At 62.8% G+C, this 19,536-nt stretch overlaps 1 protein-coding gene across 1 annotated transcript; it reads left to right on the plus strand.

The window, feature by feature from the left end:
* The first annotated feature begins 297 nt into the window (after window positions 1-297).
* RABL6 (RAB, member RAS oncogene family like 6) lies at window positions 298-19,322 on the plus strand. Its single transcript, XM_020888383.2, has 15 exons — window positions 298-629; window positions 7,682-7,816; window positions 9,282-9,329; window positions 9,654-9,706; window positions 10,549-10,640; window positions 12,334-12,474; window positions 12,963-13,068; window positions 14,139-14,242; window positions 15,800-16,080; window positions 16,272-16,422; window positions 16,972-17,166; window positions 17,251-17,485; window positions 17,762-17,933; window positions 18,540-18,598; window positions 18,676-19,322. The coding sequence occupies exons 1-15, from the start codon at window positions 500-502 to the stop codon at window positions 18,868-18,870; spliced, it is 2,097 nt and encodes a 698-aa protein (XP_020744042.2). The 5' UTR covers window positions 298-499; the 3' UTR covers window positions 18,871-19,322.
* The last annotated feature ends 214 nt before the right edge of the window (window positions 19,323-19,536 follow it).

Below are 19,536 nucleotides of genomic sequence, written 5' to 3' on the forward strand. Positions count from 1 at the left end.
GGCGGGATTGCAGAGTCCGAGGCCCTCTGCCTGCACCGCGCCGCCCTCCCGTAACCCTCGCGATGCCCGGTACCCGCGCGCCCCTCGCCTGCAGCGTCCTGCGCATCCTCACCTCGCGCGCCGCACTCCAATGACCCTCGCGGCGCCCCGTAGCTGCGCACCTCGCGCGCCGCACTCCCGTGATCCTCGCGGCGCCTCGTATCCGCACGCCCCCACGCCCGCAGCGCTTTGCGCACGCGCGCCGCTCTCCCGTGACCCTCGTGGTGCCCCGTAGCTGCGCGCCCCGCTGAGCCGACGCCAAGATGGCGGCACTGACGAGCACAGAGCGGCCGCGCCGGGGGCCGTGGGGGCCGGAGCGGTGCCTCCGCAGCTGAGCCCCCGAGCCGCCCTGCAGGCCGGCGTCTGCCCGCCGGAACACGGGACATGGTGCGACTAGCCCCGCGCCGCCGCCGCCGCTGAGCTCGCGGGCCGTACCAGGCTCGGACGTGGGAGCAGGAAGATGTTCTCCGCGCTCAAGAAGCTGGTGGGGTCGGAGCAGGCGCCGGGCCGCGACAGGAACATCCCGGCCGGGCTGCAGTCCATGAACCAGGCGCTGCAGAGGCGCTTCGCCAAGGGGGTGCAGTACAACAGTGAGTGCGGCCCGGCGCGGGGGCGCCTGCGGGGCGTGTGGGGAGGGTAGGGGCCCGGCCGTGCCGCCGAGGACTCGCTAAATCTGGGTAGCCTCCGGCCCGGGAAGCGCTTGGGGACTCGTCGCACCCCGAGGGCCTTGCGGTCTGCGTTTCGGCTAGCTGAGCCCTTGCCTGTGCCTGCTTGGTTGGCGGGGGGGCCCGGGGCGCTTCCTTGGGGTCGGGAAGTGATGCGGACCGGCGACGAGGGCCCAGAGGACCCCAGGCCCGGGGGCCGGGCGCCTCGGCCCGCGGCTCTCCCGTCTGACCTGTGGGTCATTCCCCAGGAATGCTGGCCCGGGGGTGACAGTTGTGCGTCCCGTGTGCACGGTGCGGTTGGTCCGGGCCGCTCCGGGTGCGTCTACGACACCCTGACTGGCCCAGGTGACCCCGTCTGAGAGGGGTTCTTACATAACGCGGGCGAGTCTGCGTTCTGTGACTCGGTCTTAAAGAGGTGGCGGGCTCTCCACCCGTGAGCCGTGCGGCCACCCGCAAGAGGACGGAGCGGAGGACTCCGCTGGCCTGCTAGTTTGACCCACGGGGTTTTTCTCTGTAGACTTGGTATTCAGTTTGAAGAGAGAATGTCAGCTGCGCCGCTCGTTCTTGCTCTCCTTTTTTAAAAAGAAGTATTTGTAAGAGATATATTTAGAAGAGCCCCAGAAGGAACAGACTCTTGTTACTGCAGAGACTTCTCTTCTCCTGTGGGAAGGAGGAGTTCCTTACCCGATGCCCTGACAGCCCAGATGTCTCCAGTCCTCAGCTATAAATTATGTAAAACTGTTTCGCTCCGAGATGCTGCCTGCCCTCTTGGCCTCTTTAAAGTTTTTCCATCATGCTGGCTTTGCAGTAGCTGTATTTGAAGTTGTTTTTGTTTTAATGTGTTCTCTGCTTCTAAGTCGTTTCCCTCTTAAGCATTTCGGTATATTGCTACAAAATATCAGACATTCCCCCATTTCCGACTTTCAGAGGAGCCTGCTCGGCTCTGTGATGACCCCTGTATTTCAGTTAACAATGTGCCATATTAAGAAACTGATTGGAAAGATTTTGAGTTTAAAAGAGGAATCGTTTTGCATGTATTCTACCCAATTTTGTGTGTAATCCTCTCACATTCCCAGAAGAGAATAGTAAATCAAAATACTCATTTTCAGGGACTTCCCTGGTGGTTCAGTGGATTAAGCATCCACCTTCCAATACAGGGGACACGGGTTTGATCCCTGGTCAGGAAACTAAGATCCTACATGCCCAGGAGCAACTAAGCCCACGGGCCACAACCATAGCCAGAAGCCTGTGCCACAAAAACAGCCTGTGCACCACAGATAGGACCTGACACAGCCAAAAGTAAATAAATATTTCTTTTAAAAAACTCATTTTCACACGTCTTTATAATTCACATTTGGTTCCCGTTATTTAATTTTATTCAGTTCAGTTCAGTTGCTCAGTCATGTCTGACTGTTTGCGACCCCATGGACTGCAGCACACCAGGCCTCCCTGTTCATCACCAACTCCCGGAGTTTACTCAGACTCATGTCCATTGAGTTGTTGATGCCATCCAGCCATCTCATCCTGTCGTCCTCTTCTCCTCCCACCCTCAATCTTTCCCAGCATCAGGGTCTTTTCAAATAAGTCATCTCTTCACATCAGGTGGCCAAAGTATTGGTGCTTCAGCTTCAACATCAGTCCTTCCAATGAACACCCAGGACTGATCTCCTTTAGGATGGACTGGTTGGATCTCCTTGCAGTCCAGGGGACTCTCAAGAGTCTTCTCCAACACCCCAGCTCAAAAGCATCAATCCTTCTTCAGCTCTCAGCTTTCTTTATAGTCCAACTCTCACATCCATACATGACTACTGGAAAAACCATAGCCTTGACTAGACGGACCTTTGTTAGCAAAGTAATGTCTCTGCTTAATTTTATTAGTTATGGTATTATTTGTTAAAACTTAGTCTTACTCCTTTGGAAACTGGCCTGGAAAATATTCACCTCTGAAAAGTCCTCACTGGTGGACACGCCCCCTGGTTGGGGTTGGGGGGGTGGGTCAGAAGCAGAACGGGCACTGGAGTCCTTAGAGGGAAGAGACCCCCCTTCAGGTATGGGGGGCACGTGGCAGCAGATTCTGATGTGGAGCAGAGGGAGTGAAGTGCAGCGCGGCTGAGAGAAACTGAGCCCCATGCCTGTGTGACGTTTCAGGCTGATGCTGCCTGTCGTGGGCCAATACGCACTTCTCAGACTTTTTTATTTCCTGTATTAGTCAGTAGAAAAGAACATTTCTAGTATTTATTTTCCAAAACATCCTACTTAAGGAAGCACACCAGCCGTTTGATAACTATGGACTCAGGATTTTATAGGTAAGAGCTCTTACAGAACTTTTTACTCCTGCGGCAGATAAGTCATTTTCATGTAAATTGCTGTGATGCTGAGAAGTGACTCACAGGCACAGAGTCCCAGCATACACATCAGATTTAGAATCAGAACCCAAGTGAGACACGGGGCCCACATCGTGGATCAGAAGCCATCCGCACATGAAGTGGCAGGATGCTCCCTGAGCCGCCTGCTCTTTCTGCTCCTGGTGGACCGGGTGGCCAGCTGTGTTTGGTGGAGTGAGGACACACCACTCTTGTGGATTCTGAGTCCTTGCTCGGGACTGCATTCCTCACCAAGAAAACCTCTAGGTGTTGGGACAGCCAGAGCCCTGGCCAGTCAGATTTCAGTGCTAGAACTGAAGAAAGCTTTGAGAGGTTGGTCACCAGGTAAGGGAGCTTTTCCTTTCAGAAATGAACAGCTGTGTTTGGCAGACTGTTTGACCCGCCCCAGCAGGGCTGATTTGCAGATCCCTGAGCCTTGGCTGCCTGTGACGTCTGCCACGGTTTCCTTTCCAGGTTCTCCTTCCCTGGCCTTCATCTGCTTAGCAAATATTTACCAAGCATTCATCAGTGAAAACCCAGACCACAGTCTCTGCGTTCCGGGGCTTACACCTTAGGTGGGGGTGGAAGGCAGACAGTGGGCACAAAACATGGTGAGGGGTTAACCGCATGACCCGACTGGAGGGTCGAGAAATGGAGCAGGGTGAGCCCTGAGATTGGGACTTTTAAGGGGAAGGTTAGAGCCGGCCTCACGGAGAAGGGCCGAGGGCGTGTCGCAGCAGAGTGAGGTCAGGAGAGACGCGTGGGGCCAAGACGAAGAAGTGAGGGTGACGGGGCCTTGGGCCCTCATGGCCCTCCCGCCATCGCCCATCCCAGAGACTCTGAAGGGAGGCCCTGGAGGCTGTGTTGGGAGGCGCCGCCGGAAGGAGGTGGCCAGCTGTCCAGCGACCCCTGCTGGTGACACCACCAAAGGGCATCGTTGGGTTTCAGTCCTGCCTCCTGCAGAGGGAATGCATCATCCCCATCCAGGATAAACCGGAAGCTTTCTTTCGTATTAAAAAAAAAAAAAAAGGTTCCCTGTTTGGCTGGCAGTGTGTGGCAGTCTGAGGGAATTACTGTAGATTCTGGGGCCCTTAGCTGATGCTGTGTCTGTGCTGCTGTTCTTTCCTTAGAATAAAAGGCACAGAATAGAAAGGCAGCTGTTCTGTTCAGTAAAACGTCCACACACTTCTCAGGTAAGGGCATCTTGTCACTTCTTGCGTGAATCTTAATTAAAGGTTTTTCAGTGAATCACTTAGTTTATTTGAGGGATGTCTAAGTTTCTAAGATTGATTTGACTTTTTAACTTAGAAGTAGAGATCAGTTACTTTTTTTAACCCGATGAAACCAAGTCTTTTTGTTTATTTCTAGCATTATACAGTTTCTTCTAATTAGCTTTTTGAAGAGTAGATTTCAAATTTTAAAAGGATTTCACATGGTGAGAAAATTAAGACTTTTCTTTCTCAAAACACAATAGAAAACAAATGTATATGTTAAAGTTGTTCATTCAGGTCAGTCGCTCAGTCATGTCCGACTCTTTGCGACCCCATGGACTGCAGCACACCAGGCCTCCCTGTCCATCACCAACTCCCGGAGCTTACTCAGACACATGTTCATTGAGTAGGTGATGCCATCCAACCATCTCATCCTGTCTTCCCCTTCTCCTCCTGCGTTCAATCTTTCCCAGCATCAGGGTCTTTTCCAATGAGTCTGTTCTTTGCATCAGGTGGCCAAAGTATTGGTGCTTCAGCTTCAACATCCGTCCTTCCAATGAACACCCAGGACTGATCTCCTTTAGGATGGACTGGTTGGATCTCCTTGCAGTCCAAGGGACTCTCAAGAGCCTTCTCCAACACCACAGTTCAAAAGCATCAATTCTTCAGCTCTCAGCTTTGGTTATAGTCCAACTCTCACATCCATACGTGACAACCGGAAAAACCATGGCTTTGCTAGCGGACCTTTGTCAGCAAAGTAATGTCTCTGCTTTTTAATATGTTGTCTAGGTTGGTCATAGCTTTTCTTCCAAGCAGCAAGCATCTTTTAATTTCATAGCTAAAGTCACCATCTACAGTGATTTTGGAGCCCAAAAAAATGAAGTCTGTCACTGTTTCCACTGTTTGCCCATCTGTTTGCCACAAAGTGATGGGACCAGAAACATATAAAAGGAGGAGACGGTTCTAAGAGTATATCAAGAGTCTAAACAGAAAAATTGTGTTTGAAAAAGAACCAAAGAGACCCTCCAGAAATGAAAAAGCATGATCACTAAAACAAGAAGCCAGCCGCTAGGTGGCGTGGTGTAATATTTCAACTGAAGATGGCGTTTGCACCTGACCGGGAGATGCAGGCTCAGAAGAGAGCCAGGCTTGCACACATGTGATTGGGGTCTCAGAAGGAGAGAGCAGGATGAAGAGGAGGCGGTCGCTGGGGAAGTGCAGGCCAGGGTTTCCTGGGGCTCACAGAGCATGTGGAACGCCAAGAAGCCTGAGGCTGGGGCTCTCACACCCCCAGAGCTGGACGCATCGTGGAAACCTCAGGACAGCGAAATTGAAGAGGAGGATCGTAGAAGCAACAGAGCAAACAGAACGCCTTCAGAGGCTGAGAGCCTGAGCACACGCTGGCAGTGATGGCGCTGAGGGGAAGACCCGGTCGCCCTAGAAATGCACACCCGATCAGCCCTCCAGCCTGCGGGGGCCAGGCTGTGCCAAGGCTCCTACCGAGATGAAACCTGGGCTGTGCGCTCCAGGCAGATGGACAGTGAGCTTGGGGGGTGCAGCAGGCTTGCAGGGCACAGAGATGGGTGAACAAGCCTTACGGCTAACGGGGAGCACAGGAGAAGCCAGAAGGCTCGCAGTCAGCACATAACCCAGAGTTGACCAGTGGAGAGTGATGCTTAAGTGGAAAGCGAGGACATGAGCTTCAGACTTTACTGTGGAAAAGGTGTGTCAAAACTTTAAGAAAAGAAATAAATTGCAAATCTTCCAAGTAAATACCAGGCAAAAAGAGGAATTTACAAAACCTTGCCCATCATGAAAAGGCAGGAAACGGGAGGGAACCTCTGCAGGGACTGGAAATTGTGAATAGGCAGGGAAGGTGAACATGCAGACTCAACCAGCGAAAGAAGATTGCGATTTGATTTCCTTGTGGTGTGTGACGTGTCAGAGAGGCGTCCCGCTCACGGTGGCACAGAAGGGCTGGAAGCGAGCAGTGGGTGAACACCGCCAGAGGGAGGCTGAGCCGCGGGGCCCCTCGAGCTGGGGCTGTGGGCGCTGAGACTCGGCACGGCGCACATGACCGGCCCAGCGGGCGGAGGCCCGGTGGGACGGCGGGCACCTGCCCACAGCCCTGCGGTCCCGCAGATAGCGGGGTGCGTGTCCCACAAAACCCATGTCTGTGGCCACAGTGAGTAGAACTGACTAGGAACAACAAAAAGCACAGCTCTGAGGGGAAACTTGGAAACATCTTTAAGTAACTTACGGGTGGAAGAAGTCTTTGTAGTTCCTGGATAACGTATGTCCCACATACTTGTGGTCATCAACCTGAGAACACAGCTTGAAAAGCCAGGAAAAAGAGCAGCATAAACCTCACGGAAATAAAGGGAAGTAAGTGACAAGAGAAAAACAGAAGCAAGGGATTTTTAAGAAGAATCAACAGAGGCGTTCAACCAAACAAACAGGCTGTGTGCACGTGACTGATCCAAGTTGATGAGCGCCTGGCAAGATTAATTAAAAAGAAAAAAGCAGTATCATGAAGGGTAAAGAGTACATACCTGCAGCCACGCACTCCTGGAACATAACACGTTACGGGTGACTTCCTGTCCCTCAGCTGAAAACTTGGAAGACAGCCCCCTAAAGAGTGACCGGGTGAGACATACAGCGTCTGTGCCCCCAGGCCCAGACCTGCCAGGCGCTCAGTGCCAGCCAGAGAGACGCTGCCCCAGCCTAGCCTGTGGCCTCCAGAGCGCGTCCCTGCAGGCTGCCCAGCGTCCCTCCCCAGAGGTCCAGCCACCCACCCACGTCCATCAGCTCCACCCTGACCCGCTGGCTCTGCCGAGCTCCCCAGCTCTCTGGAAGTCTTAGGCCAAGCCCCTGCCTTCTCTGCAGGCGGCAGGAAGCCCACTCCTCTGAGGCACTTTGGGGACCTTGCCCCGCAGACAGGTCCCCATCTTGTCCCCAACCCGCCCTGTCATCCTAGGTGTGTGTGTGAGCACCCCTCTCCTAAATAGCGGCTGGGCAGCAAAGTAGAATCCAGGCTTCCTGCCATCACCCCATGTATGGTCATGAGGAACCCTGCATCCTGCACCCAAGACTCCAGGGCTGCGGGAAAGTAGGTTAAGGGCAGACGGTGGGACACACGGGGCTGTGGAGGTGAGCTCACAGCCCTGCCTGCCCCGGAGGCTGCCGTCCTGAGTGCGGCCTCCCAGGTGTCCGTCAGCTGCCCTGGGGACCTGCGGGAGGGCAGGGCTGCCCGCGCTCCAGCCTGTGCCCGCTGCCTCTTTCCCCAGGGCTCCCTGCTCGCGGGCACAGAGGCACGCGTGTGCAGGTGGTGTGCTTGCACGCACGCGGGGGCGGGAGGCTGCCTTTCGCTCTGACTGTTTGCCTGACCTGTGCGCTCTCCCAGTGAAGATCGTGATCCGCGGGGACAGGAACACGGGCAAGACGGCACTGTGGCACCGGCTGCAGGGCAAGAAGTTCGTGGAGGAGTACATCCCCACGCAGGAGATCCAGGTCACCAGCATCCACTGGAGCTACAAAAGTGAGGGCGCGCGGCCCGCCGCGTGGGGGCTCTCCTGGGACCCCCAGCCTGGGGTCGGGTGGGTGTGGCCTGACAGGAGGAGGGGGACTCTCCTCCTGTGACCCCCCTGCCAGCCTGGGGTCAGGCAGGCTCGGCCTGTGGGGAAGTGAGGGGCTCTCCCGTCACCCCCAGCCTGGGGTCGGGCAGGCTCGGCCTGCGGGGAAGTGGGGGGCTCTCCCGTCATCCCCAGCCTGGGGTCGGGCAGGCTCAGCCTGTGGGGAAGTGGGGGGCTCTCCTGTCACCCCCAGCCTGGGGTCTGGCAGGCTCAGCCTGTGGGGAAGTGGGGGGCTCTCCTGTCACCCCCAGCCTGGGGTCGGGCAGTCTCAGCCTGTGGGGAAATGGGGGGCTCTCCCGTCACCCCCAGCGTAGAGTCAGCCCTGGGACGCCACACACGCTGCTTTGGGGTCGCCCTGAAGTCCCTGCTCCTGTAGGAGACTTGCCCACTTGGGGATTAGTGCCGGGGCTGGACCCTGGCTGTCAGGGGGCAGACCGTCCGGGCTGGGCCGGTTCCGGCCTCAGCTTGCACTAGCCTCAGCAGACAGGTGCCTCGGTCCTCTGAGCCCAGCTCTCAGCGGCCCTTGTGACGCCCCACCCCTGCAGGGTCCTGAGAGGGGTTTGCTGGCAGGATCACCTGGTGGGCAGAGCATGCCTGGTGGCCGCCCAGGCATGACCAGAATAGCGCCCCCCCCCCCCCTCGTGGGGGCGTCGGTGACCGCTGGGACCCTGCAGGGAGCAGAGGAGCCACTCTGCGTGCTCAGGAGTCATGACAGTAAAAGGCCTTTGAGCCATTTTAAACATTCCTTGTCATCGAAAAACCAAATCCTGTGAGCCAACCTCAGGACCGCCAGGCCTCAGCGGGCCTGCTGACTCCCTCCTGGCGACCGCCAGGCCACGGTTCACGGCAGCCACGTGGGTGCAGTGTCGCCCTGCCCCCCGGCTGCACCGGGGCCTCACCCCAAGGGTGCCCTTTCTCGTTTTGGGGTGAAGGCTCTGTCCCTCCTCTGGGTGGTACGCGTGTCTCTCCCCTTTCCCCATGGGATCCTGGGGAGGTGGGTAGCCCCCCGACCACTTGGGGACGTGCCCCAGACCTCACCCCAGGCTGGCAACCCCTAGACACCGCTGCCGGAGAGCAGCTGTGGAGTCGCTGGGACCAGGCCTTCCCGCAGCAGCTGGGGGTGCGGGGCACTGGCTGGGCGTGAGCCTGCCCCAGGGGTGCCTTTAGGACCCAGGGGTCCTGTCACCTGCGCACACGTCCAGATTGCTGCCTGCCTTCCAGGGAAGGCGCGTCCCCGACACCGCACCTGCCGCTGTGCAGGGGCCCTGGGGGTGGCGCCCAGGGGACCATGAACGTCTGCGCGGCCCTGGAGGCCCATCTCTGAGCCGCAGGTTGACACTGGGTGCTGATCCTATTGTTTGCCCGTTTCAGCCACTGACGACATCGTGAAAGTTGAAGTCTGGGATGTAGTTGACAAAGGTGAGTCGCATCCGTCGTGACCCTGCTTTTTCTCTTTCGGGCTCTTCACCCTGCCGCTGAGAACAGCTATGCTCCCTCCCTCTGAGCGGCTCCTGGGCAGGCGCGCTGGCCGAAGGCTGGACTCCGTGCCCGCCATGACGTCGGCTCCTGGGTCTGCAGGGAGGGGCGAGCGCCCAGTGCTGTCCAATGGGGCGCCGTGACCTCCGCTGCCCCGTGGGCGTGAGGCCCCTGCTGGGGGCCGGGGGCACAGGGAGGGGCCGCCCCCGCTCACGCCGTCTTGGGCACAGCACTTCCACCCCGCAACTGTGTCCGTCTTTCCTTAAGGAAAATGCAAGAAGCGAGGCGACGGCTTGAAGATGGAGAACGACCCCCAGGAGGTGAGCTGGTCCGTTCACGTGGCCCAACTTCAGGGGGCGGTCATGAGCAGGCACCTGCGCTTCAGCCCCTCTGCCCGCCTGGCCCGGCCTTCCTGAGGACTGCATCTGCTGGCGCTGGAGGGACGCAGCGGGCTCTCCTGGCAGCCTGGGGTTGCGTGGGGCGGCAGACTGACCTGAGCTGCAGCTCACGCCTGTGACCGCCACCAGACCCCACTTGCGGCTGCAGTGACCTGGGAGGTGTTCAGGTGGAGAGGTCACACTTCACTCCTGGCACCGAGGCCCCGGCCTGTAAAGGCGCAGGCACGCCTGCGTGTGTAGCCAGGCCTGCGTGGGCCGCGGTGGCTCCATGAGGACCCCCTTGACTGGCAGGCCTCCTGACCTATGACGGTCTCTGCCAGCTTCAAGGGCCTTCTGTTCACGTCCTCCTGGCCACGCACGGCCTCCTAACAGCGGGCCGGAAGGTTCCGTGACCGCCGGCCCAGGTCCCTGACCTTCATGGGCATGTTTCACTGCCCCCAGCACCACAAGCCTCTCTGTTGTGGATTCTGGAAGGCTCTCTGGGGCTACGTCCTCAGGTCTGGGATGCAGTTGGGCTCACTAGTCGCCGTGGTGGTGCCTCTGTGAGCCCCGCGCTCAGGACGCTGCCAGCAGGCAGTGCGGGACCCTCACCTGCAGGCAGGCTCCGTGTGGCCACGCCAGTTAGCCTCGCGTTGACTTTTTTCCCCCAAAACAAAAAGAGCTAATGTTGTTTCAGTTTAAAAGACGTATTCAGCCTCCTCCAGGAAGCAGGTGTACACATGTGAGTCATGGCCTGTCTCTGAGGTTCTGTTCCCCATCCGCAGGCGGAGTCTGAGATGGCCCTGGACGCCGAGTTCCTGGACGTGTACAAGAACTGCAACGGGGTGGTCATGATGTTTGACATCACCAAGCAGTGGTAAGGATGCTGGCCTGCGAGGGTGCTGTGACCCCCAGGACCGCCCAGCGCTGCTCCAGGGCCGGCCTTGGGCTGGAGCACCCTGTCCATTCACCCTCGTGGAGCTGTCGACCTGGGCACTCCAGTCTGGAAGGGGGCCGGGTGGGGTGCTCGCGTCTGTGCCGGACAGCAGGCCGGGGCGGGGAAGGCACGCAGCCCTTGCTAAAGACACGTCTCAGACGCAGAGCATCAAGTGGTCGTGTGCGCCAGGGTCCCCAGATCCCAGGTTCCTGGGCTCGACAGGAACCGCTGCGGCTCGTCACAGCTGCGGCTCAGGAGCAAGATGAGCAACGGGCGGCACGCAGAGGCGTGGGGACCCCCTCCGCCAGCCCCGAGGGCCATGTCCACACGGGCTGTCGTGGGTGGGGCCTCACCCCTCTGAGTGTGGGGCTCTGAGTGTGACAGCACCACCCGTGGGGGGAGGCCCAGGGCCCCGGCTCTGGCAGGGGGCTGGTGGCTGACAGGAGCATCCTCCCTGCGTGACTCGGGCCGGCCTTACCAGAGGCCTTTCCAGGCCAGCAGTGTCAAGTCTGCTCGCCGCCCTGAGATGCTGCAGGGAGCTGAGGCTCTCTGCAGAACTGGGGATGCTTGGAGCAGCCCAGCCTTCCCCGCGGCTGCCGTGCCTCCCATGCCACAGCTGGACAGTCTGCCGGGCTTCACCGGCTCAGCCTGGGGTCCAGCACAGCTCCAGCCCTGGCCAGCACCCTTGGGACCCACCCTCCCACCTGCAGGGACAGAGGGCTCAGTGCCATGGAGGATGGGGCTCCAGTCCACACGTGAGCAGCCCCCAGCGGCGGCAGGGCGCTCAGCAGGAGGAGGCGCCGCCTGGCCTGGAGCTCGAGGCCGGACCCCCTGCAGGAGTAGCAGCTCTGCCTCTGGGCACAGCCAGGCTGGGGGGGTGCCCGCCCTGGGGGCCAGGGGTGCCATCCCCTCCTGGGAGCAGCACGGGCGCTGGCACGGCCCCGCGGGCCCCAGGTGCGCCGTCACCACGGCTGAAGTGCCTGTGGCCTCAACTGGATGAGCTGTGACTGGAGGCCAGGAGGGCCCCGTGGGGAGCCGCAGCGGGCGGGCAGGGTGGATGTCCCTGCACCTCAGGCTGCAGGCAGGGGAGGGGGTGGCAGGGAAGCTGAGGCCACCCTGGAGACCCGGTGCGGGGTATTTCACAGACCCAGGACACAGAGCACCCGGGAGCGCAGCTCAGCTCCGCTCCTGTGGCCCTGGGCTGGTGGCAGCAGGCGCTGTCCCCTTCACGCAGAGGAGGGCGCTGGGTCGCCCCGGGGTTTCCGGGCGGGCAGCTCAGCACGCAGGGCACGCACAGCGGCCGGAAACAGGCGAGCTCCGGGTTAGAGCGCTGCCTCTGGGCTAGTCGGGGGGCGGGGAGGGTGGGCACTGCTTGCATTCCACTCAGGAGATAGGAACGTGGGCCCCAGACCAGGACCGCCAGGGCCCCCTGCCCCCTGAAGCTGGCCTGGGCACACAGCACCCGCAGGGGGTGCGGACGGGCCTGGGGACACGCGGGTACAGGGCGCCTCCTCGGGCTGGCTTGCAGGGTGCGTGGTGTGCACCCTGGGGGGGGGGGGGGTCCTCTGAGGCCGCGCTCATGCCCTCCTTGGGTGGAGGCTCAGGCAGGTCTCTCCCCACATGTGCCCCCGAGGACCTTCAACTACATCCTGCGGGAGCTGCCCAAGGTGCCGACCCACGTGCCCGTGTGCGTGCTGGGGAACTATCGCGACATGGGCGAGCACCGCGTCATCCTGCCTGATGACGTGCGCAATGTCCTCGACCACCTGGACAGGTGGGCCCACAACTGCCCCCAGACACGCCCGCCCTCTGGGTGCACCTGTGCCCCCCCCCCCAGGACACGCCTGTCACCCCTGGATGTGCGTGCAACACCCCCTCCCCTGATGCACCTGTCCCCCTGGACACACCTGCTGCACCACCCCTGCCCGAACCCTGGCCGCCCCTCCAGCTGCTCCTGGAGACAGACTTGGTCAGGGTCAGGACCAAGCAGCCCCAGGTGCAGCAGGAATGTCGCCCCCTGGGGAGCATGGGTGGGATGGGCAGTGAGGTTCTGCGGGGGCAGGGCGTCCACCAGAGGGCACCCTGCTGAGCAAAGCCATCTGAACCTAATGTCTCCATCTGGGACGGTGGGCCCATCACCTGCTGGTCGACCCAGCGCCCCGGGGTGCTGCCCCCAGGACAGCTTGGCCTGGGTGCATCCTCAGCCCAGAGGGCCTGCCCCAGCTGCCTCAGTCTCTCCTGTCTTTGCTCTTTTGCGAACAGGCCCCCAGGATCCTCTTACTTTCGCTACGCCGAGTCCTCCATGAAGAACAGCTTCGGTCTCAAGTACCTGCACAGGTTCTTCAACATCCCCTTCCTGCAGCTTCAGGTGAGCGCCGCCAGCAGGGGCAGGGCTTGGAGCCACCAGTGGGGGTGCCCGAGGCTGGTTAGGGAGCTGGACCGTTCTGGAACCACAGGCCCCGCTGTGGGGCCCCCGCGTGTCTGCGCGGGTGCTTCTGGGCACCATGGCCCGCGGCAGCCACCAGCCCTCACGGCCACCCCGCTGTCCCCGCCACAGACCTGGGCGCTCTGCCGACAGCTGCAGGGGCTGAGAAGCCCCCGCCCTCCCCCACCTGGCTGGCTGCCCTCCCTGGAGGCTCGCTCGCGCTTTTGTTGGGGGATGCGCTTAGGTTTACAGAAAAGGCAGAGGCTTCCTGTGCCCTGGCTCAGCTCGCCCCCGCCCTCCCCCCAGCCCCACACGTCGTGGTCACAGCTCTGCAGGCTGCAGTGGGCCCTCAGGTGTCTGGCTCGGGGTCTGACCTTAGACCAGTGGTGGGCTTTCAAGGCGAGGCCCCGGAGGTGACAGATCACATCACCCCACGGTTCGTCCCTGGGATGCAGGCCTGTGGCTCCCGCCGCCGGGCCTCTCACTTCCTCTGAAAGGGCGCAGAGCTCACCAGCGAGAGCGGCCATCTTTCCTCTCCTCTCGCCCTCTGAAGAGACAAGGCCCGTGAAGGCCAGGAGCAGGCACTCACCCTTACCTGCCCTTTCCCTGGGGACCTGGGGGTTGATCTGCGTCACCCTGAGGGGTGCCTTGAGCTTCCTGTCCAAGCTCAGCATGCATAGTCGCAGGAAAACACCCCCAGCGTGGACCGAAGGGTGGTGGTGGGCAGAGTGGAAGGTGGAAGCCGTCCTGACGCGGAGCATGTGTCTCAGCAAGTGCTGGAGCTTCTCGAACCTCAGGGCACCTGTGTGAACGGGGCACTGTCTCGGGTGCTTCGGGCACGTCGCGACCTCCGCCCCTGGCGCCCCACGGAGCCACCGACGTATCTCACCGGTCCCTGGGCGCGGCCCTGCGGGCTCCCAGCTCCGCGGTGGCGTTGTCCATTGGGGGCCGCCAGGCCGAGGGGTGATCACCCTGGGACGGCCCCGGCTTAGCCTCCTGCTTCCTGTCTGCAGAGGGAGACGCTGCTGCGGCAGCTGGAGACGAACCAGCTGGACATCGACGCCACACTGGAGGAGCTGTCCGTGCAGCAGGAGACCGAGGACCAGAACTATGACATGTATGCGTCGGCCGGGCCGCGCTCGCGCTCAGACCCACAGGCAGGCTCTGCAGGAAGGCGGGTGCACACTGGGCCAGGCCGCGCCCCAGCCCAGCTCTGCTCAGTGGGCGACGTGTGCGTGCCTCCCACCACGCGTGGATGTGTCCGCGTGAGGAGCTGCTGCTCAGAGAAACCGAGTCACCTCAGCTCAGAGTTGGTCCAGGCCCTGGGCCTTGGTGCAGTCAGGCCTCAGCCCTTCTTGGGAAGCAGACGAGACAACCACTTTTCCCCAGCCCCCCTGGGATGGGAGGTCGGGCTTGCAGGCTCTGCCGCCCCGCCCACTGAGCACTTCCAGCCGGACCTGTCGCGATGGGTGTGATGGGCACATGGAGTGGCCGTCTGTCTCGGGGGCGAGGGTGCTCAGGCCTGACGACTGTGGACACCAGCTGCCTGGCCCCCACCTCTGTCCAGAGTGGCCCAGCTGCTGGCCACCTGGTTGCAGCCCAGGGCGCCACTGACCGGCCCCGTGTCCACCCCAGGCCCTTGCACGCCCGCTGGCCCTGTTTGCTGGCCGGGCCCCGTCCCCGACTTGATGTCGGCTTCCCAGCTGACACCCATGGAGATAGCTCCTTGCCCCTGGGAAGGCGGTGGGGGGGGGGCCCCAAACCTCCTGACTCCTGAATAGCAGAGGCAAGGTGTTGTCCGAGCGCATCCAGCGGGATGGCTGACCTGTGGGGAGCAGGCCTGGCAGGCACTCCTTTGACCCGCGACAGGGCACGTCCTGGGCGCCCAGAGCATGTGGCAGCCCTGTGTGCCTGAGGATCAGGGTTAGCTCCCAGGGTGGGCACGTTTCTCTGGGGAAGGCCTGGCCCCAAATTCCCCCCAAACCATTCTTCCGGTGTTCTGCTGGGTGTTCTGGGGGCGGGGCAGCCGCTGTCCCGCCTGCACTCACAGCTGAGGCTCTGGCGGGACCCTCATATCTCCTCGCCCCCCCCCCCCCGGGGCCTCAGGGAGGGCTTTGGGGCCTCCCTGGAGCCAGATCCAGCTACTGGTTCTGATATAGGGAGAGGGGGGCGGCAGGGGTCATCGCAGTGGGGGTGTTTTCACCCACCCTGTCAGGCTGGCCTTGCTGAGGACACCCGCCCCCACCCCCCAAAGGCTGACCAGCTCCTGCCAGGTCTCCTCCAACTGAACTCGGGCATCAGGTTCCATGGGGAGGGGGCAGCTGGAGCCCCCCCCATGGTGCCCGTGCCCCGCCAGCCCCCAGGATGCAGCAGCTCCCACTCCAGCCCCTGCCAAGACCCGGTAGGCTACCTGCCCCACCGCGTCTCCACACACCCGCCTAGAGGCGAGGATGTCGGCTCTGCGCTCCAACCTTCTGTTTGAAAGCCTGTCCCCTGAGAGGAAGGCCCTGCTCAGGCTTCCGTGCCGCCGCATCCTCAGCCAGGGGGAGGTGATGCCCAGGACCCCGGGGCGGAGACCCTGTTGCCATCAGCACAGCAGCTCCAGGGACTTCACGCGGGGAGGGCAGTTTCCCTGCACAGGGCAGGCGGCACTCACACCTCCCGTTCCCTGCAGCTTCCTGGAGATGATGGAGGCGCGCAGCCGTGGCCACGCGTCCCCACTGACCACCAACGGACAGAGCCCGTCCTCTGGCTCCCAGTCCCCCGTGGTGCCTCTGAGCGCAGTGTCCACGGGGAGCTCCAGCCCTAGCACGCCCCAGCCAGCTCCACAGGCGCCCCCAGCGCCCCCTGCCCCAGCTGAGGCCCCACCCCCACCAACCGCACCTCTCCGACGCGGCATCATCGCTCGGCTGTTCGGGGCTGCGCCGGCAACCGAGGCGGCCCCCCCACCCCCAGGTAGGCCCCACCCCCAGGGAGGCCCAGAGGCGGGCCCAGGCTTCCCGAGGGGGACAAGCCCTGTGTGTCTCCCTGGCCCCAGGAGGGATAGAGTCCCCTGTCCTCCTGGGCAGGCAGCCCCGCCCCACCATTCCACTCATGGTCCAGCCCTGGGGGGAATCAGAGCACGAGCTGGTGCCCGCTGTCCCCAGAGCCAGCCCCAGCCACAGAGGCCCCGGCAAAAGTCCAGAACGTGGAGGACTTCGTTCCTGAAGACAGCCTGGACCGCAGCTTCCTGGAGGACACAGCCCCCGCCAAGGACGAGAAAAGACTGGGAGCCAGGGGCCCCTTGGACAGCGACAGGTGAGGGCAGGGCCCGGAGGCAGCGGGGGCCATCCTCAGCCTGGCCCTCAGCCCATCGGGCATGGACTCCGGGGACACACGCCCATCTACACTGGGCGCTGGGATAGAGCAGGGGTGCGCGGAGGAGGAAGGGAGCGCGGCTTCAGGCCATAGCCTGACTTCTCCAGCTTGCAACTCAGCAGGCATTCCACCACCACCCCCCCCCCCCCACCTGACCCTGGGCTGGCGCTGCTTGAGAGCGCGGGCTGGGCCTGGTGGCCGGAGCACAGGGCCAGAGAGCCGCTGTGCACTTCTCCCTGTGGTGGGGCGGGCGCACGGGAGGCTCGGCACTCTTCCCAGCGCCCCGTCCCCTTCAGACCCGCCCCCCAGCTCTGCCTCGCTCACACACGTGGCAGCCCCCCCACAGAACCACCCCCAGGCCGCCCTGGCAGCCAGTGCCCCGCGGCTGCATCCACGCAGCGCGGAGCAGCCCCAAAGGCCCAGGCCTGGAGGCCAGAGTGGACGCTCTGTGCCCTCCTAGTGACCTCTGACTGCCCGCCCTCCCTGCAGTGATGGGGAGACCCCGGCAGGGAACCCGATGGTGGCAGGTTTCCAGGACGACGTGGACCTTGAAGACAAGCCTCCCAGCAGGCCCCTGCCACCCACGGGCTGCGCCCCCAGCGAGGAGGAGGCAGAGGAGGGGGCAGGGCACCCCAAGGCCGCAGTCCTCGCCCCCCGGAAGTGCCCTGAGCCAGAGACCGGACGGTGTGTGGGGGCGGAAGGGAAGAGCTACGGAGGAGGGGAGGCGGGGAGCCACCTGGGCTCCCTGACGCTCCTCGGGGTCCTCAGGTCCTCCACCAAGGCTGCGGGGCCACCCCGGGACGCGGCTCCCCAGGCGGCAGAGCCCCGCCGGCCGGGCAGCACCAAGGCCCGCCCTGAGGGACCTTCTCGCGGGCTGGAGGAGGGCACGGACCAGCCAGCATCGTCAGAGAGTGACACAGAGGGGCCCATCGCTGCCCAGATGCTGTCCTTCGTCATGGACGACCCAGACTTTGAGAGCGACTCAGACGCTCAGCGGAGAGTGGTGAGGACCAGCCTGGCGCCCACACCGCCTGCAAGCCCAGGGCAGCTGGGGGGCCCGGTCAAGCCAGCTGGGGCCTGCAGGGCAGCCCCATGGGGTGCCATGTACACCAGGCCCGGCTGACCCTGCCCTGGGGTCAGCTGGGGGGGTGCTACCATGTCACAGCTGCCACACGCAGGCCGACGTCACTGGGGGGCCCCTGGCCCAGGGCGGGGGGTCACATGACAGCCAAGGTGGGGGGGCCGGGTTCTGCGGCTGACCCGCCTGCTGCCTTTCCAGGGTGAGTTCCCCGTGCGAGAGGACCTGTCCGACCTGACTGATGAGGAAGCTGGCCCCGTGCAGCCCCCCGCACCCCCCAAGCCCCTGGCCCCCTCCTTCAGACTGAAGGATGACTCTGACCTCTTCGGGCTGGGGCTGGAAGAACCAGGCCGCAAGGACAGCAGCGAGGAAGGTAACTGCACCGGTGCACCCACCCCCTCCTGCCAGGCGCCAGCTGACCTCGCCCTGGCCCTGAACCCGGGGCTCTGGAGCAGGGACGAGGGGGCCGCAGGCAGGTCACCACGGGGCCACAAGCCCTGTCCTAAGCCCCGCCCACTGTTCTCCGACCACTCCCAGTTCCCCAAACACCTCACCTGCGGCCACATAGGAAGCCTCTGCTGTCGTGGGCAGTGGGCGGGAGCGCTTCCAAGCCTTCGGCAGAGAGAGGGCCTGGTCTCTGGGCCTGCGAGGGACCCACGGCCTCCGGCTCGCCAGGTCCCGGCATCATCCTAGCCGCCTCTGTGCAGCTGGAGCCTAGAAGCTCACCTGGGGCCTCCCTGGGCCTTCCTCATCCCGTCTGTCTGCAGGAGCAGCCTAGGCCCCACCCAGACCCAGGGCAGAGACGGAAGGGCTGGGTGCTGGCTCTGGACTGTGCTCACGCTGGGGACCCGGGGACCCTGGCTCAGACAGGACTTGCACACCCCTGGCTTAACCCAGGCTGCCCTCCCCTGCCAGGCCTGGCAGCCCAGGGCAGGCCTGGCCTCGGGCCCGGGGCGCTAACGCCACCTCTCCTTTGCAGATAAGGAGGGCAGGCCCCCCGCGAAGGAGAAGAAGAAGAAGAAGAAAAAGGGCAAAGAGGTACCCGTGCCCCGAGGCCCCGGGTGCCCTGGGGCGGCTCCACCCGCCACCGCGCTGACCGCGCTGTGCCCTTGCAGGAGGAAGACAAGGCGGCAAAGAGGAGGAGCAAGCATAAGAAGACCCGGGAGCGGGCGGACGACAAGGGCAGGGACGAGCGCCGGCGGCAGCCCCGGGGCCCGCAGAGAACGGCCCTGGACGAGCTGGAGGCCTTCTTGGGCGGCGGGGCGCCCGGTGGCCCCCTCCGCGGTGGCGGCGACTACGAGGCGCTCTAGGCCCCGCCCTGCCGACCGCGGGCACCCCGTGCGCTGGGGGCTGGGCCTGCCCTATGGGGAGGGGCGGCGGGCAGCCGGCCCCCTGCGCTTCTCAGGGATGGGACAGGCCAAGGAGGCCCGTGAGGCTGTTTACAGGGGGGGTGCGTCCCCGCCAGCCCCAGCTCGCCCCCGGCCCGCCGCACGCGCTCACCTGGCCTGCTGCATGCGGGCCGTCCCCGCTTCCCACTGCGGCTTGGCCAGCACTGCAGGTCTCTGTCCCCAGACTCCGGGACCCCCGCGCGCCGAGGGCAGGCAGTGCTGGCGCCTCTGTGGGGGCGGCTCTTCCCAGGCACGGCGTCCGGCTTTGCACCTGAGCTCGGGCATGCGTGGGCCGAGCAGGAGGCCCTCAACACTCGTGTCCTTCACTGTCCTTCCGCACCACGTGGACCATAAAGCTCTCCTGTTTTACTGCGCGCGTGTGTGTGTGCTGCTCTTGCCTGGGGGGCACCGCCCAGGTCTGCGTAGGTGGGCAGGAAGGTCCCGAGCTCCCTGCCTACAGGCCTTGGGGCCTTTCCCCCCGCCAGGTGACTGCTCTCGGGGTAGGAAGCCTCGGACAGGCCCAGCCCCACTCGCGCCGTGCCCTGTCCAGGCAGGCCAGGGCAGCCGCCCTGAGGGCAGCCATGCAGC

Source organism: Odocoileus virginianus, chromosome 2 (genome assembly GCF_023699985.2).
Source record: "Odocoileus virginianus isolate 20LAN1187 ecotype Illinois chromosome 2, Ovbor_1.2, whole genome shotgun sequence".
Classification (NCBI taxonomy): Eukaryota; Metazoa; Chordata; class Mammalia; order Artiodactyla; family Cervidae; genus Odocoileus; species Odocoileus virginianus.

Excerpts from the sequence above, each read along its gene's own strand:
- RABL6 (XM_020888383.2), top strand. The coding sequence starts at position 500 with ATGTTCTCCGCGCTCAAGAAGCTGGTGGGGTCGGAGCAGGCGCCGGGC. Across the intron at positions 9,330-9,653 it reads CTGGGATGTAGTTGACAAAG|GAAAATGCAAGAAGCGAGGC; the intron begins GTGAGTCGCATC and ends TCTTTCCTTAAG. Across the intron at positions 10,641-12,333 it reads TTTGACATCACCAAGCAGTG|GACCTTCAACTACATCCTGC; the intron begins GTAAGGATGCTG and ends TGTGCCCCCGAG.